Source organism: Trichechus manatus, unplaced genomic scaffold (genome assembly GCF_000243295.1).
Source record: "Trichechus manatus latirostris isolate Lorelei unplaced genomic scaffold, TriManLat1.0 scaffold00150, whole genome shotgun sequence".
In the NCBI taxonomy this organism is placed as follows: Eukaryota; Metazoa; Chordata; class Mammalia; order Sirenia; family Trichechidae; genus Trichechus; species Trichechus manatus.
Window position 1 is genome coordinate 2,507,582 of NW_004444086.1, and position 20,261 is coordinate 2,527,842.

The 20,261-nt window shown below is 35.8% G+C and overlaps 1 protein-coding gene across 24 annotated transcripts in view; it reads right to left on the reverse strand.

The window, feature by feature from the left end:
- Positions 1-20,261, reverse strand: part of ANK2 (ankyrin 2) — a 773,539-nt gene that overhangs the window by 61,232 nt on the left and 692,046 nt on the right. For 6 of the 24 annotated variants that reach the window (XM_023740207.1, XM_023740205.1, XM_023740203.1 and 3 more), the window contains 6 exons: positions 19,860-19,871; positions 15,494-15,581; positions 14,691-14,794; positions 3,247-3,471; positions 1,631-1,729; positions 493-647 (listed from right to left, as the gene is read on the reverse strand). In XM_023740207.1, the coding sequence (XP_023595975.1) occupies positions 493-647; positions 1,631-1,729; positions 3,247-3,471; positions 14,691-14,794; positions 15,494-15,581; positions 19,860-19,871 (683 nt within the window). Of the gene's footprint in view, positions 1-492; positions 648-1,630; positions 1,730-3,246; positions 3,472-10,015; positions 10,052-14,690; positions 14,795-15,493; positions 15,597-19,859; positions 19,872-20,261 lie in introns of all 24 variants that reach the window. The other 18 variants (XM_023740206.1, XM_023740204.1, XM_023740193.1 and 15 more) reach the window with 8 other exon arrangements.

The window sequence follows — 20,261 nt, forward strand, 5'->3', positions numbered from 1 at the left end:
CTTAAAAATAGAAACTTAGAAATAAATTTTATTATCCTACAATGTATCAGTTATGGGTAATGTGTAAGTTTTTCAATAAAAAAGCTTAGTACTTTGTATCAATATTTTAAGTATCTAAGTTTTCAAGTTAGGCATTTTTTTAAAAAGCATAGATCTATTATCTGGTATCAGTTTATTTGGAGGTGAAACAACAATATCTATTATATTTAGAATTTTAGGCTCAAAAAAGTTTACACTGAAGATGGAGACATGCTGTATCTCCTTATTAAAATGAGATATTTAGTACCATAAAAGATTTTATTTTCCTGAATGTAACAGAAGTAAGATTAGTAAAATGTATTGTGCATTTCAATTCATCATCACTGGAACATAGCAGAATACTTGCTGTGGTAAAAGAATGCACGACACCCCCGCCCCAGGTCATAAGAAATAAACACAGTCGAAGTCATTTTTATGCTTCCACTTTTGAGTTCTTTAAAACTCTTAAGTTACCTTCATCCATGCCGTTGAGGATTTCATTCAACTCGTCTTCAGTGTATTCACAGTAATGCTCTTTCCAGCTGTCCCCATTCTCACTGCGCAGGACCACCAGTTCCCTCTCCTTCCCTCGAAGAGCCGCAAAATGAGGGATCTCCACAATCACAGGCCTGACATAGCAATGCAGAACATTTAGTGTGGTAGGAGCTAACCAACATCAAGACAAGCACCTTGACTCTGTCTGTTACAAAGTGACCTGGAATTCTTCCCTTTCTAGGGACAGGGACCTAGTGGGCCATCCTCCGGAGCTCACTAGCTAGCAGATGGTTGCACAACAGCACTCCACCTCAGGGGCATCCCTCCTCAGGTACATGCTGCTACCTTAAGCCAAATAATGTTTCCCTATGAGTGCATGTGGCATTCTGGAACTTCTCCTTTGATAAATGTAAGTATAACACATTTAATCAAAAGAGATGTGCATGCATATCTACGATGTGTGCTGATCTTGTACAACATTTTCTACAAAGTGAAAATAACAAAACAGTTTAAGAGGGAAAATGGCTTATACATTGCATAATTTGAAGTGTTGTCAATGACATGTCAGAAAAGTGGGCTACTTGTGAACTAAGGAGTCATGCACTCATGGTTTTTGCTTGTATTTTCATCATTCAAGGAAACAATAGGCATGTGTACACAGTGTGACCCTAATTGATCGTCTCAGCAGAAAGCCCACCTGTGTCCAATGCCTATTATATTCAGGATCCAGCACATGCACTGCCCTATTTTTTTCAGGTTACATTCACCCTCAAAATGTATAGAGGCTTTTGATTTTTGAGTCCAGGTTGCTTTGATACAGACTCTAAATTCATCATAACAACATCAGAACTAGCACGTAGTACAACTAGGCAGATCTCATGCTTAAACGAAAATGAAGACCACAGCACTTTAAGGGAAAAGATATAAAAACATCACTCAAAAATAAAAGTCACATACCATAAGGGTCAGAAATGGTCCACTAAAGATAGGTTATACAGAATTTAAATCATAGAGAGGGACATGTCATGGGCACAATGACAAAAAGAGAAATCATATTGCAGAAGAAGGAGAAGAATGGGGGGCCAGCAGCCATCAATTTGTTTTAAGTCACTCCTACCCAAGAAATTTGGTTCCAGGAGGCCCCAGCTGAAGGATGCGGCTGACCAAACTTTCTCCCTCATTAAGTGGGGGAGGAGCCGTTGGCAGGTGAAGTTTACTGAGTACATCCAAAGCAGCAGTGAAAGAAAGAACATAAGTAAGCTTCAGGTATGGTTTTCCACAGAACCCCAGTGTCACCAGCTGATCAACAGGGTGAACTTTGGTTTCTCACTGCATTTGGTTCTGCCGTCTCCATTGGTCACAAAGAGCAAGGAACCAAGACCCAGAGTGTACAATGGAGGTGCATCTGTGGAAGAAGAGCTCTTAGCTGTCAGATCTGTCCCTATTTAGTTTCACCGCCAGGGCACTAGGAAAAAATAAAAAAATATATATATATATGCTCCATGGGAAAGACAAAGCTGTTGGGAACAGAATAAAAACTCTGACTCTGTAGAGACCAGATGTTTTCATGGATATTCCTCAACAGATCTGAAGATTATTCAAAAGCCTAAAACTACCCGAGCATGAGGGAAAGGCCAGGGGCTGGTTCAGAATATGAAAACAATTACTGGGGAATTACTCCAACCATAATAGTATTATCTGATGTAACCCAGAACTTCACAGGCTCCTTTTAAAGCTCTGGACTGTCTGATAGGAGGACGTAGGAGGTGGTTTCTATAATTGGAAAATACCAACACACCCTCTTTCAGGTGTGAAAGTAATTTGGAGTAAGCTGTAAGTTTGCTCCAAATTACAAGGCTTTAGAACTTTTCCTGAGTTCTAAAGCAAGCAAGTCTCTCCTCAATATGACATTGGCAAAGCAAAAGACTTCATGATTAACAGGTGTTTCTCCCAGTGTTTCAAGCATCAAGACTCAATATGACAAGACTTAAAGACAATTGATTTGTTTCAAAATGTTTTGAAACTTGTCCCCTCCACAACTTCAGCCTTTTGTCAGTTCTCAGCGGTAGCTATTCATTTCTTGGCACACTGAGATGCCACGCAATATAATAGCAGCCGTACAAACAAACAGAAGAAAGAAGAAATGCTAGTTTCTGCTCAAAATTGCCAAAATGAGCATGAAGGAAGTTAGTCTTGATTTTGTCGTCTTAATGCAAACTGTAACTAAATACACTGTCAATGGAATCTTAAGGCACAAGATAGCAATTTTTATAACAGAAAAAAATCACATAGACTAAGTTTTTGAATATGCTATAAAGGCAACACTGATTTCCAAAGTGAAGATAATGATTCTGTTTTATAACTACATACGACTTTATATTTATATTGGAATAGTGCAGTATTATTTCTTTATGACTTTATCACCTAAGTCTAGATGGAAGAAAAATACCTACCACTGGTTAAATCATGATTATTCACATTGGGAGTCTAGCAGCAACACATCCAAGAGAAAAATAATAACCTAAATGTTTAACTCATTAATGCCTTAAAATAAGAGGCATGTAAGTGGAGTCAAGCATTGAGGTGCTATTTCAATTTTTTAAAACAATTTCACAGGGGCCAATCCTCTTTCAAAATGGTTCGACGTACCTTTTTCCACTCCATCCTAGAGATCTCATGTAGAGGATACAAGCTCATCCGTGATTAAGTGGGAGGCTTATCAGAAACCCTTACCCAAGGAACTGAGCACCAGAAGGTCCGACTTCGATCAGGCGACTGGCCAGGCCTTCTCCTTCCACCATTGGAGGCATGGTCGCCAGTCTATGGCGTTTGACCAGTCGGCAGGTGACTCGTGTTGGGGCGGTACATTTCCGAGGGGGAATGATGATTCGGAGCCCATTGTGTCTGCATCCTCGCATAGCTCCACCTCGGGCATCCACCATAAAACTAACCAAGAAACTAAAAATTAAAATAGAAGATTAGATGTGTTTTGAAATATTGCAGGCCAGAAAGATAAGCTTTTTTCAAGTTGATTTTTCCCCATAATACTTTGTTTTCAAAATCTTTTTCGTATTTATATGCATGATGGCAAAAGAAAAAAAAAGATTTTTAAAAGTTAGTTTTCCCTAACCTCTGTGTTTATGTTTTGGGGTGGTCGTTGTTTTAGTTTTTGTATTGTTTTGTTCCATAAATGAAGAAGAATTTTACTATTTTTGTTGACAATAGTGATATTAAGTATAAACTATAAATTTAAAATATGTCGAATTGATTTAGAAAGCAGAAAAAATCATATAAAGAACATAGGAGACTCTCCTTTCGTTAAAAATGCAAACTCCTCTGCTTCCTTTTATTCATATCCTGAAAAATCCACATGTTGAAATAATATAAGGATGGAGCAGAGAAGAAAGACCAAGTTGTAGCTTTTCTAAGCTAATTCAACTTGACTTTTCATAATAAATCTTGTCAGCTCATTTTAATATACTTCTATGACTTTATTAAAAAGTAAGATTCACGGGCCTTCTCCCAAGGTCAAATCCATACATATGTACCTATTCCAACATCATCTTACCCAGGATGCAGGTTTTTAATGAGTACATCCTAAAGGAAGAGGAAAAGCAAAATAATTAAATGTTTTGAATAGAACCAATTTGCTCGTTGAAATGCACTTTTTCACTTCTTAAGTAAGAGTCTCTCTGCTGTAGTTTTCTATTTCAAATGAAGATGGAGTGGACAGGGAACAAAATTATGAGTCCTCTCTACTCTGTGTTTTGACGTGAAATTCCAGGAGTGGGAATCCCTGGGCTCATGTTGATGGAGGTTATCTGTGCATTGTGATTTTCCCCCAAATTATAGTAAATGTGAAAACTTACAGCTAGCATTTTAGAAATGTAAATGCATCACTATTACTTTTGCTCTTTTTCTGCCAAGCTAGCTGTTCATGAAAAGGTGAAATGTAATCCAAGGTGATTTGGTTTGTTTATTTTAGATGTACAAAGAGAAAGTGTCTCTCTTAACTTTGAAGTTGTTTTCCTTTGGGCTAGTCTTAACAGATCTGGATCCAGCTCAATTTGAGTCCTTGTCACTTTGTTAGGCACTCTTGGGCACTTACTTTGTCAAGAAGCAAAAATTTAACTGGGCAATCTAATTGTTGCGCACACATACTTAAAGACACAAACACACAGTGTGTACACCCTTACACAAATTACATCAATGTCCTTCCTAATGTTGGTTGCTTTTGCAAGATCTTTAAACCAAAACGGAAAGAGAGACAGGTGTATCATGGATCTACTGATAGCTTAACCAGAACAGGATGATATCAGATTCATCACACCTAGATACTGCACAGATGACAACATTTACAGCATTTCAAAGGCATTTTGTCAGGCTAAGTTATGGGATAGAAATGCAATTCATTTATGTTATTTTTCAGATAAGCAAAGAAAAAATAGCACCCTATTCACAGCAAAACACAGAACTCGTTCAACATGCTCTGTGAAGGAGCCCAGAATGCCTGTCTGAAGCACATCATGCAGAATGAGGCCACAAGAAGAGGCGTCACAGTCTTTCCCACATGCAGGAGCCAGCCTAAACTCGCCATTCATTCCCAGCCCTCTCAGTTTTTCGTATGGGGCAAAAGCTGGGGAGTAAAGTCAACAGTTCAGTTCTGAAAGGTTGATGTTTCTGGTCCTGAAAACACAATGAGAAAATGTGAGCTGCCTTTCTTATTACTAGTCTTTCAGTATGAGTTCTTAAACAATTTCTTTTCTATTAAATTTTTTTTTAAAAATGTACTATTGCTCACAAAAATGAAAGAACTGGTAAATCTAGACAGATATCAATGACTTCTTCCTATTATCTCTATTTGCCTATATTTATGTTAAATTTGTAATTAAAAAAATTGGAAGAAGCTACCTAAGTTTCAACCAGTGCTGCCTGCAAACTCATTGCAATGTTTCTGGTTCATAGATGATTAACACTAATAACTTCCTTTGATTTTTGTCATCTTTTGATTTCTATCTCCATTGGTGAACAGAACAGGGACTCATAAACCAGTAAGGAATTACAGTAATATCTTTGCTTGATGTTATCAATCCTCAATACTCCATCTATCTTTTGAAGGCATTTAAAGCCTTTCCACACTCATGTTATATGCTATTACATTTCTTGTATATTTATTCCAGGGATGGCTTACGATCTCCACAGTATCAAGTCTCCATCTAGAAAACCCTGTAGACTGTCTTCTAGTGAAGCATTCTCTAAAGAGTGAATTGAAGTAACTATGCTTTTGGTTCTAACAATATCTAAAAGCAACCACATGTTCGATTACTTGCCCTGACTTTGTGTCACTGACTGTTCCTTTGTAAGTCCTCTTTTTCCTCCCATTTGCTCCATGATTTGCATTTCCAAGCTCTTTTGCATGCAGTGTCTGTTACCCTCCAAAGTACCGGGTGCTCTGCTAGGAACTGAGGATACAGAAAGTAAGAATACAGTTGCTGCTTTCAAGAAGTTCACAGTCTAAGCCTCAGATATCACATGATGGCTACATCATTGCTTGGAATCACTTACTTTTCCAGTCAATACGGAATAAATTCTAACTATACGGTGTCATACAAGTGCCATAAGGCAGTGACCATGTTCTGCACGTTTCCTCCTGTGTCTCCCAGTGTCCAGAACAGTGTGGAATACATAGTAGGTACTCAATAAATAAAGGAATGGAAGGGTGAAAAGGAAACGTTCTGAAGAGGTATATCTGTTTATGTCTAACAAGGAAAGAAGAGAGCTGAAACAGGAAGTAATTCAACTCTTTGGTCTCTGAACAATCAATCTGGTCAGTCCTCCTTCAAATCACTAAACTCAGATGTTTTAGATCATTAAATAGAAACAAAGTTGAGAAAAACCATCCGAATTAATGTTAAATAGTCTCCTATAGGCCTATTCAAACTCCAGAATGAGAGACCCATATATATTTATTGCCCTTGAGAAAGGTTTAGTAGAAAATGGGAATGAGTAAAACCAAGAGTTTGAATCTACCAAAATAAACAATTTTATTAGTAGTGAAAATAATATGAAGACCAAAGTCTGAAAAATCAAAATATGTAAAGACTAGTGCTTCAAGTGGATAAATTTACCTATAAGTGTTTCTGTGTCATTATATATCTGAAAAAGAATACTTAAGTATTGCACAAAAGCTCAAAGAAATGGGACAAATTAAGGCTCCAATATGCATAATTCAGAGAAAAGAAAAATTAAAGTTCCAAAGAAGATAAGACTTTGTATTTTTATCAAGCAACGAAACAAAATGGCACAGACTAGGAAAAAGTGACAAGCTCTAGTGAGGGTATGTTCTTTAGAATGTGTATATGTGAATAACTCTCTCAGATTATTGAGGGAAAGAGATGGGATTTAGTCTATAAGTGCATAATCTTACATAGCAAGCTAGTGCTTCACAATCTCAAAACATAGAAACTTGACAGAGAGACAGAGTGAAGAGAGAGAAAAAGCAGAGGGAGAGGAGAGACGAAGAGAGACGGAGGGAGAAAGGGAGAGAGAGACCTTGAAAAACCAGAAAGACAGGAAGACACTAAAGAGAGTTAATTATTATAGTCAAAATGAATGACAACAGTTTATAAATCTTGCCAGAAAATGCTCTAAACAAATTAGACGCAAATAATGTAATATCAGAATAAACAGCCAATTAAAAAGATGAATTTATATAATTAAATACTAAAAGAAGTATTTTCTTCAAATAAGAGGGAATAAGAAAAATAATGACTCAAGTTTATATTTAGGTGCTGATGAAAAGTAGATCAGATGAAAGTAAACTGCTATTCAGTTAAATCCCAATAGTTTATAACAGAGAACGGAGAAAGCACTTGTGGTTTTTTGCTAAAAATATCACATATCAAAAGTGCCACTATTTGGACAGGTAGCAGAAATATTGGATAGTTATTCTGGGATGTATAAAACAATTTCAAAAAGCAAAACATAAATTTTATGAGGTCATCTACCTTTATAAACCACAGAAAAAGTGAATGGTTTGAAGGTGTGAGTCATGAGATGAATAAGTTCACATACTACAGCTCATTGAGTAAAAATAATTTTCTCATGTTGTCAGTAGACTAAAAGTGGGACAGGGTTATATCTGTAAATATTTGGAAGTTAAAAGAGTGGAAGTCAAAAGATGTAACTAAATATGTATAGAGAAGATGGTATATGGATTGGAGTTCATCTCTGCCCTTCGTGAGCTTTGAGACTGGCCTTGCCTGTCAAAGATGGATAATCCTATCACCACTGAAGATTATGGGAAGAATTAAATAATAAGTAGGTAAGCATATAAAATCAAACCAAACCTGTTACCGTTGAGTCGACTTCAAACTCATAGCGACTCTACAGGACAGAGTCCATAGGGTTTCCAAGGAGACCCTGGTGGATTTGAACTGCCGCGCTTTTGGTTAGCAGCCATAGCTCTTAACCACTGCACCATATAGCACTCAATAAATATCTGTTCCCATCATTTTCCTCTCCTTACATCCAAATGATTTTATCTTTTCTGAATGTCTTACAAAATTATAATACAGCAAAATAATACAGTATACCACATTAAGAAAAAAGGGAGAAATGAACATTTATTGAGTACCTACTATGAACCAGGAACTGTGCTGGGAGGTTTTGTACAATTATAGAGTTTTCATTAGTTTGTGAAATTCACTATTTAAATAAGACATAAAAAGACCGTTAGCAGAGAGTACAGGGTAAAGCAGTGAGCACCAAGCTCTTTCTCAGATCTAGTCTAACCCTGTCTTGCATTATTGCTGTAACATCAGGCAAGTCGCTTAGCATCTGTAGGCTTCAGTTTTCTCAGCCATAAAATCAGAGACTTCGATAAATAATCCACAAAGTGCCTTCCAGCATTAAAATTCTATGTGCAGCTTACTGTTACCTAGGTTAGGAAACCTACTAAAATGTTCCATTTCAGGTGCTCGGGAAGAATTCCTAATTGGAAAATAAACTATTACCCCAAGAAATATATACTATTTTTGCTGTACGGACACATGGTCAAAGAGCTGTTTTGCAGGAAATGTGTACACACACCACACTAAACATTGACAAAAGACCGCACAGACCAAAAAAAAAAAAAAAAAAAAAATCACATTAACCCATTCAGTATTACTTGCATATTATCTTACTCTCCAAATCAAATTCAGCAATCAAGCAAAGTAGAAATTTTCTTACTGAAGTTTTCTAAATTGTGAGATACAATGTTATCACAATTTAAAAAGAATAAAGGCAAAAGCAATCCACCATTATTATGCAGGTGACAATTATGACTATTATTATGACAATTTGGTTAGCTAAACAGGTACATGCTTCAGAGGAGGCAGCAGAAAACAATGATTCCAGTTTTGGGGGACTACATCCTCCACCCAAAAAGTTTCTAATTCTTAGCTTTACTTTTAATTCATCTAGGATCATGGGGGTGGGGATGGGAAGGAGATTACAGCATTCAGAGTTAGTTATCGGGTGAAAGAATAAGAAAGAAAAAAATTCATCAGGGTGCTTCAGTGATCCACATATACATAGCTAAAGGGCTTCAAATTAATCTGATTTCTGAGACTCTGTGAGAAAACCACTTCATGAGCTTTCTTTATAATCCCCTTTACCCTTCCAAATCCTCCAAATTCCATAAAACGATAAACTGATGGAAAATGGCTTTGAAAAAATATGGCTCAAATGTGTTAAAATCATCCAACAATTTTTTATCAATCACTATATTGATGTCTAGAAACATAATATTTGATAATGTATTTGAGAAAAAGTGAAAGGATAGATGTAAAGATTTACAAAAATGGGAATATAGAACTGCCTCATATGTGGACTGATAATTTGTAGTACCATCAGTCTGACAGCAACCATTACCTTTAAAAATAACTTTATCTAAATAACATATATTAATGGATATTTTTAGAAAAATGACTAGAGAGTCATTCTACAGCACAATTTTCAAAATATCAAAAGGTGGTATTTAAACCAGTAGTAGCAACGAAATGCACTATTTATAAACTTTCAGCCTTTGGCTCAGCTAGAATATGGTTAAAAAAAATAACAAAGTGCCACTTAAAATCATAACCTTTAGTAAAACTTTAAAATAGCTCAACCAATTTGCATAATTGCTCGGAAAAAATTTTTTTCAGCTCTAAGTAGTATTTTTTCTCACAAAAGAAGATGAGATGTGGTGAACCATGACCAGGCCAGGCCTTCCCAGTAGGTCCACGTTAATTATGGTGCAATCTAACCTAATTTCCAATGAAATAAAAAACACCCACTTTCCCTTCACCACAGAGAAAGGGGAATTTAGCAATGAGACTGGAGAACATAAGTCTCTTTATCTCTTTGGCTAAGTATCTTCACACTAAAGCATCCTGAGGTGCAGGTGATGCAGGAGATGGCGAAAGAGGGAGAGAATAGGTAACATGTTCAGAGAATGAATGATGCAGAAGTTCACCTGCTGTTGTCACGATCAAGACATGGAGAGGCGTGGCTGCAACAGAATAGATACTTTAGCACAGAGAAGGAATGGATAAAGTGAAATATAAAGAAAGAAATCAGAAGTGACTTTCAACTGATATATTTTTCATATACCAAAACAGTATCCATTGAAAAAAAGATGGAAGTACAAATGAAATATAGCTCTATGCAAATGTTGGGAGAAAAGCAAGGATGGGGGGCTTTGTGGAGACTCCCAATACAGGGCACTGGGAATGTTACAAAATCACTGGATATGAATTTGTTGCTTTCTTTAACACTGGCTTGTGGGGGCACTTAACAAAGTCTAAGTGTCCAAGAAGCTCCAAAAAAAGTACAATTACAAAGTTTCTGATTTGATGAACAGAATTTTGACTCGAAAGCTTTTCATTCATACTTTCCAAACTTTCAAAATAATGGTGATACCCTTTTGGGCTACCACAGAATAAATGCAAACAGAAAAAGTACAATTTAAAGTATAGCTTCAACAAGAAACAATAGCATAAACTATAAGGCAGAGTAGGTAACGATGAAATAAAAAAAAAACACGAAAACAAAGTCTCAGTGCTTTTTTTTCCAAGACTTTCATTCCTTGCTTTGGGGATTGCTGTTCTCCTCATGGGTCACTTTCTCTAATCCTACTTGACAATCCTCCCTTTCACTTCTTTTATACCTACAAGTCTGATCTTTTTAAAGACTTCTATAGGGTCGCCTTGACTTGGAGCCGACTCGACGGCAACGGGTTATAGGGCGTCACTTGTGTTTTTGACATCTGATGACATACTAAAGCACCCATGTGTAATGAACCAGAAATCTAACCTTGCAAAACAGTGGTCTTTGCTACTTATTATAGAAACATGTGTCTACATCCAAAGGAATTCATCTTCATGTACCTAAAACAAACTAGGGTCTTTGAAATACATGTAACAACTAAATTAACTGCTACAGGTGTTTACATAAACATCTATATTGTCAAATGAGAAACAGCCTTTACTTCCTTGCATTTCAAATAACAGCTTCCACCACTTGAACTAATATCTCAGCATGTTTCCATGAAAGAGAAATCCTTTAAAAGATCACCCTCTCATGGTCTTATGGTTATTACCCATCTTGTACCACAACGTCACGAATTTACATTTAGTTGCTGGCACCTGGCTGTGACAGAAACATCTATCCAACACTATAAAAGTGTAACAGTAAAAAGTGTTTGAAATGATATTTAAAATGAATTACAAAGCTAGCTATTGCTAGGAAGTCTGTTTTACATCTGAATTCATGCACTTATGAAATAAAGAAGAATTGAAAAATTCAAATTCTTTCCCATGCTTATGTTGATACAGTCATGACTGCGTATGCTAGAAAGAAATGTTAGTTAGATTCACTTTGAATCAGTAAGGCAACCCCTTAAGGAACAGAAAAAAACATTCCTGTCAGTCTTTCTATTTCCAGTTATTGGCTGCATATATCGTGCAGAATAGATTTTTTTAATCGTCAATACCTATTCTCCTGTAGTCATGGACATTAACAGGAAACCAAACCTGTTACCACTGAGTCGATTCCGACTTATAGTGACCCTATAGGATAGAGTAGAACTGCCCCACAGGGTTTTCAAGGAGCGGCTGGTGGATTCAAACTGCCGACCTTTTGGTTAGCAGCAAAGCTCTTAACCACTGCGCCACTAGGGCTCCCATGATGAACGTTAGTCAGTGGAAACTTAGAGGTAAAACAGAATCATCAGTACTACTTATTGGTAGAAACTGTGTCTTCTATCCCTTTATGGAATCTATTAGAATATTATGCACACAAATTAGTGGCATCTGAATAAAAAAAGCTAACATTGTTATCCCTTCTATCAAAAATAATTTTTTTAGAATGCTCACATTTCGGGCAGACTTTGAAGAAATGGGTTAAGAATTCTCTCACTTTATTAAAGAGAAACTCAGTTCCATGAAATATATCTAAAAACCATTACTCAGGTTCTCATGTGTAATGAATAAAATAGCAAGAAATCATTGTTACATGAGATGGTGTGATGAATGTTGTTCATATACATTAGTATCATGGCAGCTTTTCAACAGCATGAAACTCAGAATCTCTGAGTGTTCAGTGGTAACTACGCATCCTATAAGAGTCATCTGCTGCATTGTTTGTTCTAATACTACAGTAGAGGCACTAATAGGTGATAAAATTATCTGATAAAAATAACAGTAAGTCAAACATTGCCATTGTGATTTGTACCACGTTGGTTTTGTCATTTAGAGGATTCAGGATACGTTGTGATTGACTAATTTGGAATTTGTGGAAGATGTGTATGTGTAAATCCTAATGGCAATAATCTATTGAGTACTTATTCTTTCTACGCAAAATGTTGTTTATTCAAAGTGTGTTTAATCCTTAGAGTTCTCTTATGGGATCAATAAATAACACTCATAGATAAGTAAACTGAAACTTAGAGATTTTATATAACTTGTTCGGTGTCACATATTAAGTGTTAGGGCCAGCGTCTGAAGTCTGATTGGTTTCACTCCAAAGGATGCTCTCAATCATTATGGTAATCTGACTTAAACAGATGCACTGTCATCCACCTTCAAATAACAACATACGGCAGTGCTTCTTAAAGGTAGGAACTAGGTCTTGCTTATCTGTTTCCTTTAGTGCTTGGCACAATGCCTGAGATTTAGTAGAATTTGATAAATGTATGAAGAGACAATATGTAGGTAAATGGAAGACATAAAGAACATTTGAGAGAAACAGGTATACATATATTACCTAGCTCTCACCAATAATCAAAGCTTTATTAAGCAAAACGTTTCTACCAGTTTATTTAAAATATCTGGGCCATTGACTCTTGTAGAAAATACCAACGTCCAGCCCTTACCAAAAGAAATTCTGATGTGACTGGTCTGGAGTGGGGCCTGGGTAGCAGTATTTTTTTTTTTAAACTCTCAGGTGATTCTAATGTACACCCAAAGTTCAGAATTATTTATCATCAGTGCTAATGTCTGAAATTATCAGAAGAATTAGTTTATTAGAGACCAAGGTTTAAAAGATACTTAAGTGATTAATTTAACCACTGGATTTTCTTGGTTCATCAGAAGTAATCAACCATAAGATGACCTATAGATGTGTCTTGTTTTATACAATTGGCGTGTATACTGAGGTACTCAGTATTTTAACATCCTAATTTACAGGACTCCTTTAGGAAATCCTTTTCTAAAGTAAATGATTTCTTTTGAAAATTGAAGTATTATCACAATACTTCAACTTTTCCTACTATAGCTATTCATAGTAAAATCACATTTTGCCTAAAATAATTTTGTCACTTTATAGGCTGGATATGGACTTTCAATACTTCATTATGGTTGGGGTCTATATTCTTCTCTATTATTATCCTTCAGTGCTTTAGGTCCAGGCCTGTTTTTCTTCTTCATCATCATTGTTGACAAATTCAGTAGCAGGATACATTGTTATATTTTAAAACAATTTACCACCATGAGATTCTATAACAATTTCATTTTACATGTAAAAATATATGAGTAAATTTGAATGAGGTTTAATTTGGTTTCTCTTTCCCCCGGGTAACTCTTGTACTGGGAATTAGCTTTTACTTATGTAGTGAGGAAAATAGTATTATGATTATTTTTCAATATATTTGTAATTAAAGTATATTCTATGAGCCTTTATTTAGTAGAAGATTAGACTAAGAAGTCCAAAAATTTTAACTATAATATCTTAGAATGCGTTCCTGAAAGCAGAAATATGTTGGAATAATAAAAACAAGAAAAGTTTCATTACTCAAAATAGTTCTCAGGATTACAGAAAAGGAATTTTGGACAATTATTTAAACCAAAGTATTGTATTTCATGAGGTAAAATATGGGTACAGTTTTAAGAAAAAGTGATAATTATACATGAAATATGGGAATTTCAGGTATAATCATGATATTACTATATTACTTGGAACTACTAAAACGTAAGTAAGAAACAAATTGTGAAGTGCTACAATTTAAAGCTTTGTAAGGAATTGGTATTTCATATAATTGAATTCCTACACCTTAAGAACAACTTTAAGTATGTTTTAAATTATTTAACTCAAAGTCTTACTTTTCAATGAGTTAATGTAAACAGGCAGCATTCCTTAAATAGTGGCATGTATAGTCTATGGATGATTGGTTACATTCAAATTTTCCTTTTTACTTATATTCCTACTTCCTATTTGAATTCCTCTATAAATTTGTGTAAATCAAGCTTCTGTGAAGTAAACTTTATTTTAAATAACTAAGGTATTTATTTCAAAGAGCTGGTCAGTTAATCTCAGTAAATAGAAACTTTCTAGAAAGCAAATGGTCTTGCCCATCTCTTTAAGATATTCCAAGGACACCATGTGAACCGTAAGGAGGCCACTGGTATATTCTGGTGACTAGCAAGCTGTGTGACTCAATTCTACTAGTTATTTTTACACAATAGTTTTTCTATGCTGAATTCAACCCTTTTTGCCGGTTTGTTTGTTTGGATGAAGCAATGTTATTTACAAGTTTAAACAAAAGTCACCCCACTGCAAGCTAGCCATCAGCTGAAGCTACTGGACAAAGCTGTTATTTTCACTCCCATCTCTTTTTACCTCTTGATCTGGATACATAATATTGACTTACTCACCCTGAATGAATAGGGCTGGAAGAAAGAGCCACGTTGTCTAAGTTCTCAGTGCCCCAGCTTAGACGATAAGAATTCCTTTCTGCCTCCTTGGCTAGAGTTGACACCTAAACACAAAGAACACTGGATTTAATAAAAATACCTTCTTTCAATTAAAGTAACATATAAAGAAAACTAAAGAGTGGTCTCACAGGAAGGTGGTATTACCTGGAAAAATTTTCATTTGAAAATATAACATAAGACTGACTCATTTCAAATGAATCTTTTATAATTCATTTCCATTTAAATTATCTTATATTGGTATACAATCACAGAAGCGTAATGTCTTTGAAGAGTAGGTGTCCATCTATTTCCCTATATCCAATCAACCAAAACTGATAAAGTCATACCTAAAATTAAAATATACCAGACTTGATACAAAGCCTTTTCTAATAGCTAAAAATTTCAAATACTGGGAGATGTATTTTAACTTGTACCATTCATCTTATACTTTAAGTGCATCTTACCTTACTTTTTCCTTCAATGGGGATTTTATAAAGGAACTGACCTTTATAATAATCTCCATAGAAGAATTCAGCATAGTTAAAGAAATAATCAGTATATTAGCTCAAATAAACTCTGCTCACTGAAAAGTCTAGTAAGAAATACCCATGTTTTAGGAATACCCTCAAATTTCCTATTCTAGCTTGTCAACTAAATTAAGAATTTTTTTTTAAAATCAAAAATGTTCTCTGGACCTTTCCAGTGAAACGTAATGTTTATGCTCTTCATAAAGCAGACACATGAAGGCAAAACAAATCACGTACCTGGTGACTGGGGATCACAACTGTGTCGTCAATCATGGCACTGTCCCTCAGGTAGGAGGCATGGCTCAGGGTGTGAGACCTGTCGGAACTGAAGGATCGAAGGCTGGTAGGTTGGCAGGAGGCCATGGTGGTGGGGTTGGGAGGATGAAATGATGAGCCGAGCAGGAGAGTGAAAAAAGCGTGCTATTAGCTAACAGTGCAACTTCCAGGGGGACATAAATTGCAACCGTCGGAGAAGGAAACACAGCTCTCTGTGTTGCCCTACCTCTCTGTCCAACAGCTAAACTAACACATCTTTTCACTGGTTCCTACCACTCAATGGCAAGGGCACAAGGGAATCCAGAAGTTAAAATTTGATACTCCTAATCTGATTCATTTTCTTCTCAGAAATATTTGCAACCAGCAACTGTAGTTGCTTACTGCCAGCACAAGAAATTCACACAGGCAATAATCCCAGTATAGATTGCTTAAATCTGTGTTAAATGTTAATCTCCCTGTGATTAAGAAAAATATTAGAGCAAAAGTGGACTGCCCTCAGAGAGAAGAACAAAATGAAAGAATAGGTTTCATTTTCACTACTTCTTTTCCATTCTCTCTCCATGGCTCTTTTCCTGCTCTCCAAACTGAATGACTGAATGTTGGTGCCTTCCCCTGGAAGATACAGAGTGAGATGAACTGTGGCCAGATGCATGCTTCCTGCGGAAGCGGAGTTCCTCTTGTTTGTCTCTGGTGTGTCCAACAATGCTATTATTTCACAGGAGAGCACTGTTCCCTTTGCATGTCCTGTGTATGGTGAGTGAAGAGCCAAAGAATAATTGTTGCTGTGGCAATGAGATGCCAAGAGCACAAGAAACTTTTTCTAAGCACAAGCCCAGAACACAGACACACCTGCCAGCAGATAAAAAAATAGCCATTGGACACTAACCAAAAATGAGCTTTGGCTTCAAAATGGGATTTAGGCCTTAATAATTAGTGCTTTAGATTTTTGATAAATCAAAATTTCAAAGTTCTCCTTTATCTACTCCAATGTGATGGGTAAAATTTGACATTCTCATGGATATAATTTCATTCCTTCTTAATCAATTTGCACAATCAAATGACATATAGATTGATATCTTATTTAAACAGTAGTTTATACATATTAGTCTAAGAATTAAAGATTCCTATTCAAAATATTAGCCCAAACCCCACAGAGAAAAGAAAAGGAAAAAAAAATGATATGCAAAGTTTCACAATGTTTATAGAAGCAAACTTTCATTTACTTTCACTAATTGGTATTTGGCCAGGGAAGCACTGCAGAATTATGGACTAAATGTCAAGTTAGCATATTTTTTAGTAGAAACTTTTTTCATTCTTCAAATACACCTAATTTTATGTGCTGTATACTGTCATCTTTATAAGGTATCATTATATCCAACTTCAAAGATTCTTGAGGAAATCATCACTTTGTAGGTAATTCATAAGTAATCCAGGGCCTTGTCCCTCCTATTTTACAGGTAGGTTTACACCAAAGAAAACAGACTCCAAGTATGCAGAGGATGACATGAACAAAAGGTGATCGTCTGATTCTACGTGTTTATATCTATGTACATTTGTGTGTTTATAATAAAGTGAAATCTAAATCTAATTTGGGAATTAGCTATTTTATGTCATACAGGCTCTGTGCAGTTGGTGAGTTTTGATAATGTACTTCATAAACAGACTGCTGCCTGCCAAAACTAATTTTTACCTGACCATGAATTTGAGGCTAGGACAGAGATTAAATATCAGGAAAAGAGTCTCATCTCAGTAAAAGTTTGTCTCAATTGGTAGATTACTCATTGTCACTGAGTCAATTCTGACTCACAGCAACCTTACAGGACAGAGCAGAACTGCCCCACAAAGTTTCCAAGGCTGTAATCTTTCTGGAAGCAGACTGCCACATGTTTCTCCTGGTGGGTTTGAACCACTGACCTTTCGGTTAACAGCTGAGCACTTAGTCAGTGTGCCACCAGGGCTCCTTCCCAACTGGTGGATAGAATGATTTTTCCCCGTCTTTAAACCGCAAAGACAGCTAATTTCCACTTGTATGTGCTTTCTATCAGGCACAGGTAAGCAGCACTAGATCAAAAACCAAAAACCAAACTCACTGTCTTCGAGTCGATCCGACTCATAGCGACCCTACAGGACAGAGTGGAACTGCCCTATAGGGTTTCCAAGGAGCGGTTGGTGGATACGAACTGCCCACCTTTTGGTTAACAGCAGAATGCTTAACCACGGTGCCATCAGGGCTCCAGCACTAGACCAGTAGCTCCTAAATTCTATTCTCCTTTATTTAGTTTTGAATTGGCCCATGGGAGGAAAAATAGTAGAGGGCCCAACCTCTTGAAATTATATGGCTTGTCTATAGACTCAACCATCTCCCCCATCAAGTGGTTTCTATTGGGTCCAGATTTGTTAATTATATCATCTTTATCCATGGATCTAGAAGTCAAATGTTTACACATTTAAAGGTGCTAGACTTTTATGAATGAACAGTACAAAAGGTCAAGAGGCATTGTAGTACAGGACTAAAAATGTTTGCTTACAAGAGCAAGTGGAGGCTATGTCACTAAGTAGAATTGATCCTTAAATACAGCACTGGAATAGTAGAATCATAGGTCTCAAAGGGGAAATAGAAATTTACGTTGGATGGTAACATACTGAAAGGTAAATAAATGCATCTCAAATAAAACCTATTGATGTGGCTGCCATCATTGTAAATGCCAAACTTTCAAAGAACGCACTCATGTCTCAACTGCTACTCTCAGGAAGTAACTATGGCTGGGTGAACAAGTCTGTCCATTTCAGGAATGTGGTATTACAGACCCATTTGACTGTAAATGTGAAGTCATATTGTGCAACCAGTAATAAAGTAATATCAGTAATAAAGATGGATTTTTGATATCCATCTACCTGACACCAGGGTCTATTTCTCAATTAGTTTTGAACTGGGAGAGGCAGAGTGCTGTTATTTCTTTTGTCCTTCCTAAAACCTACAGGAAAGAAATACAGAGAGAGAAGAAAGAGGAAAGAGAGAGCGAAAGCTACATACCACCACAATGAAACAGGGTAAAGAGAGAAAGAGAAATATTAGGATATGTAGACAGAGAGCAAGCAGAACCAGAGAGACAGAGAAAGGGAGGAAGAATAGTTAAATAGGAAGCGTATGTCTACTTGTCTCTTTCTCTATGCTTATTGTAAACTCGCTCTGTTTACCGCCTTCTGAAATGCTAATTGGATATTTAATCAATGTTTATAGTTTCTAATTGTTCTTTTTTTCTATGATCTGTCACAGAATCTATTTAAATGAAATACACATAGTTAGAATATTCCATCAGTAGAGAAATTATCCTCCCTGAAGGAATAATGGCCACACCAATGCTCTTGAATAATTCATGTCCCTGGACTAGAAATTGTCCACCCTGATTTAAAACATTACAAACAATTCAGATATTTTGCAATAGGGTTGTCATTTATTTTCATTAAGTTAGAGGTCCTGCTGTTCATTTAATAAACTGATAACTACTTAGGCTCATATTAATTTAAAGCTTTACTTGCTATTCAGCTAGCGGATGTGTCAAGTGCTTTGTTATGGTCTTATTTTATTCTTTTTTCACTACGGTACAACTGATTTACTATAGACACACGTTAGCTAGTATGAAAGTTTGTAATTTCACTGAAAAGTGTAATAATTATCACCTTAGTAAACTGAAATATTTATTAGACATTCAATTAATGGAGTCGTACAACTCTACTGAATAAGTGAATATCCAAAAATTTCAATGTGTTTTCTTTAATACATGAAGAAACTTCTTTATCTTTTCATCTGTGGTTAGTTATTATTCAGTGTTTTATCTTGACTTTGGATAGCTTTTTAAATTTGTAAGCAATAATGAAATAAAACAGACACAAAGTCCAACTAATCAGAGATTGTTTGTATTTTTATTCATTAACTTGTAGGTATTTTTATTCTTCCACAGTCATGTACATTTTACTTTTCAAAATCTTTTTCTGTCATCTCCAACTATGCACAGGCTTACAGGTTAGTTTTGCAAAGACAATGCTAGTGTGTTTTCAACCACAAGGTGGCGATGTGACAGTTAAAACAGTCATGCCTGGATCAGGCTGTATGTAGACTTTAATTCTAGTAACACATTCTCTTCCTCCAGTTATTAAATTTAATAAAAATCCTAAGTAGATAATTAAAATCCATAATTCTAGAATATAAGCACCCTCACACACACACACAAAAAAAAAAAAAACAAAAAAAACGCACATTGAGCAGTGAGCAAGGAAATGTTGATGGATCCAGGAAGGTCATGTTTTCATGCTATGTAATACCTACCTGGGCATGGTACTATTGAAGGCATACCAAATAAAGAAATAATGAAAGGGAGAAATGGTTACCAAAAAAAAAGTAACTTACTTATATCAAACTGCCTAAGCAAATAATAATAATAATAAAACAAATGAGAAAACCATGATAATGGGATGCTGGCTGTTAATGCCGTTTTGGAGATCATGAAAACATCTGGGGTTCTAGAAATGAAAGCGTGGACCTGGAGATCAGATCGTATCTTGTTTGTTTCATATCCTGTTCTTATATGCTAGTAAGTATGCAAACCACTTGCCCTTGTTTTATAGGAAATATTATTGTAAATTCTTCTCACTCTAAGTACTTTGAAAGAGATGAAATAGATCAAATCAATCACTTATTCTTAATAAAGGAGATCAGGCTAAAAATAAA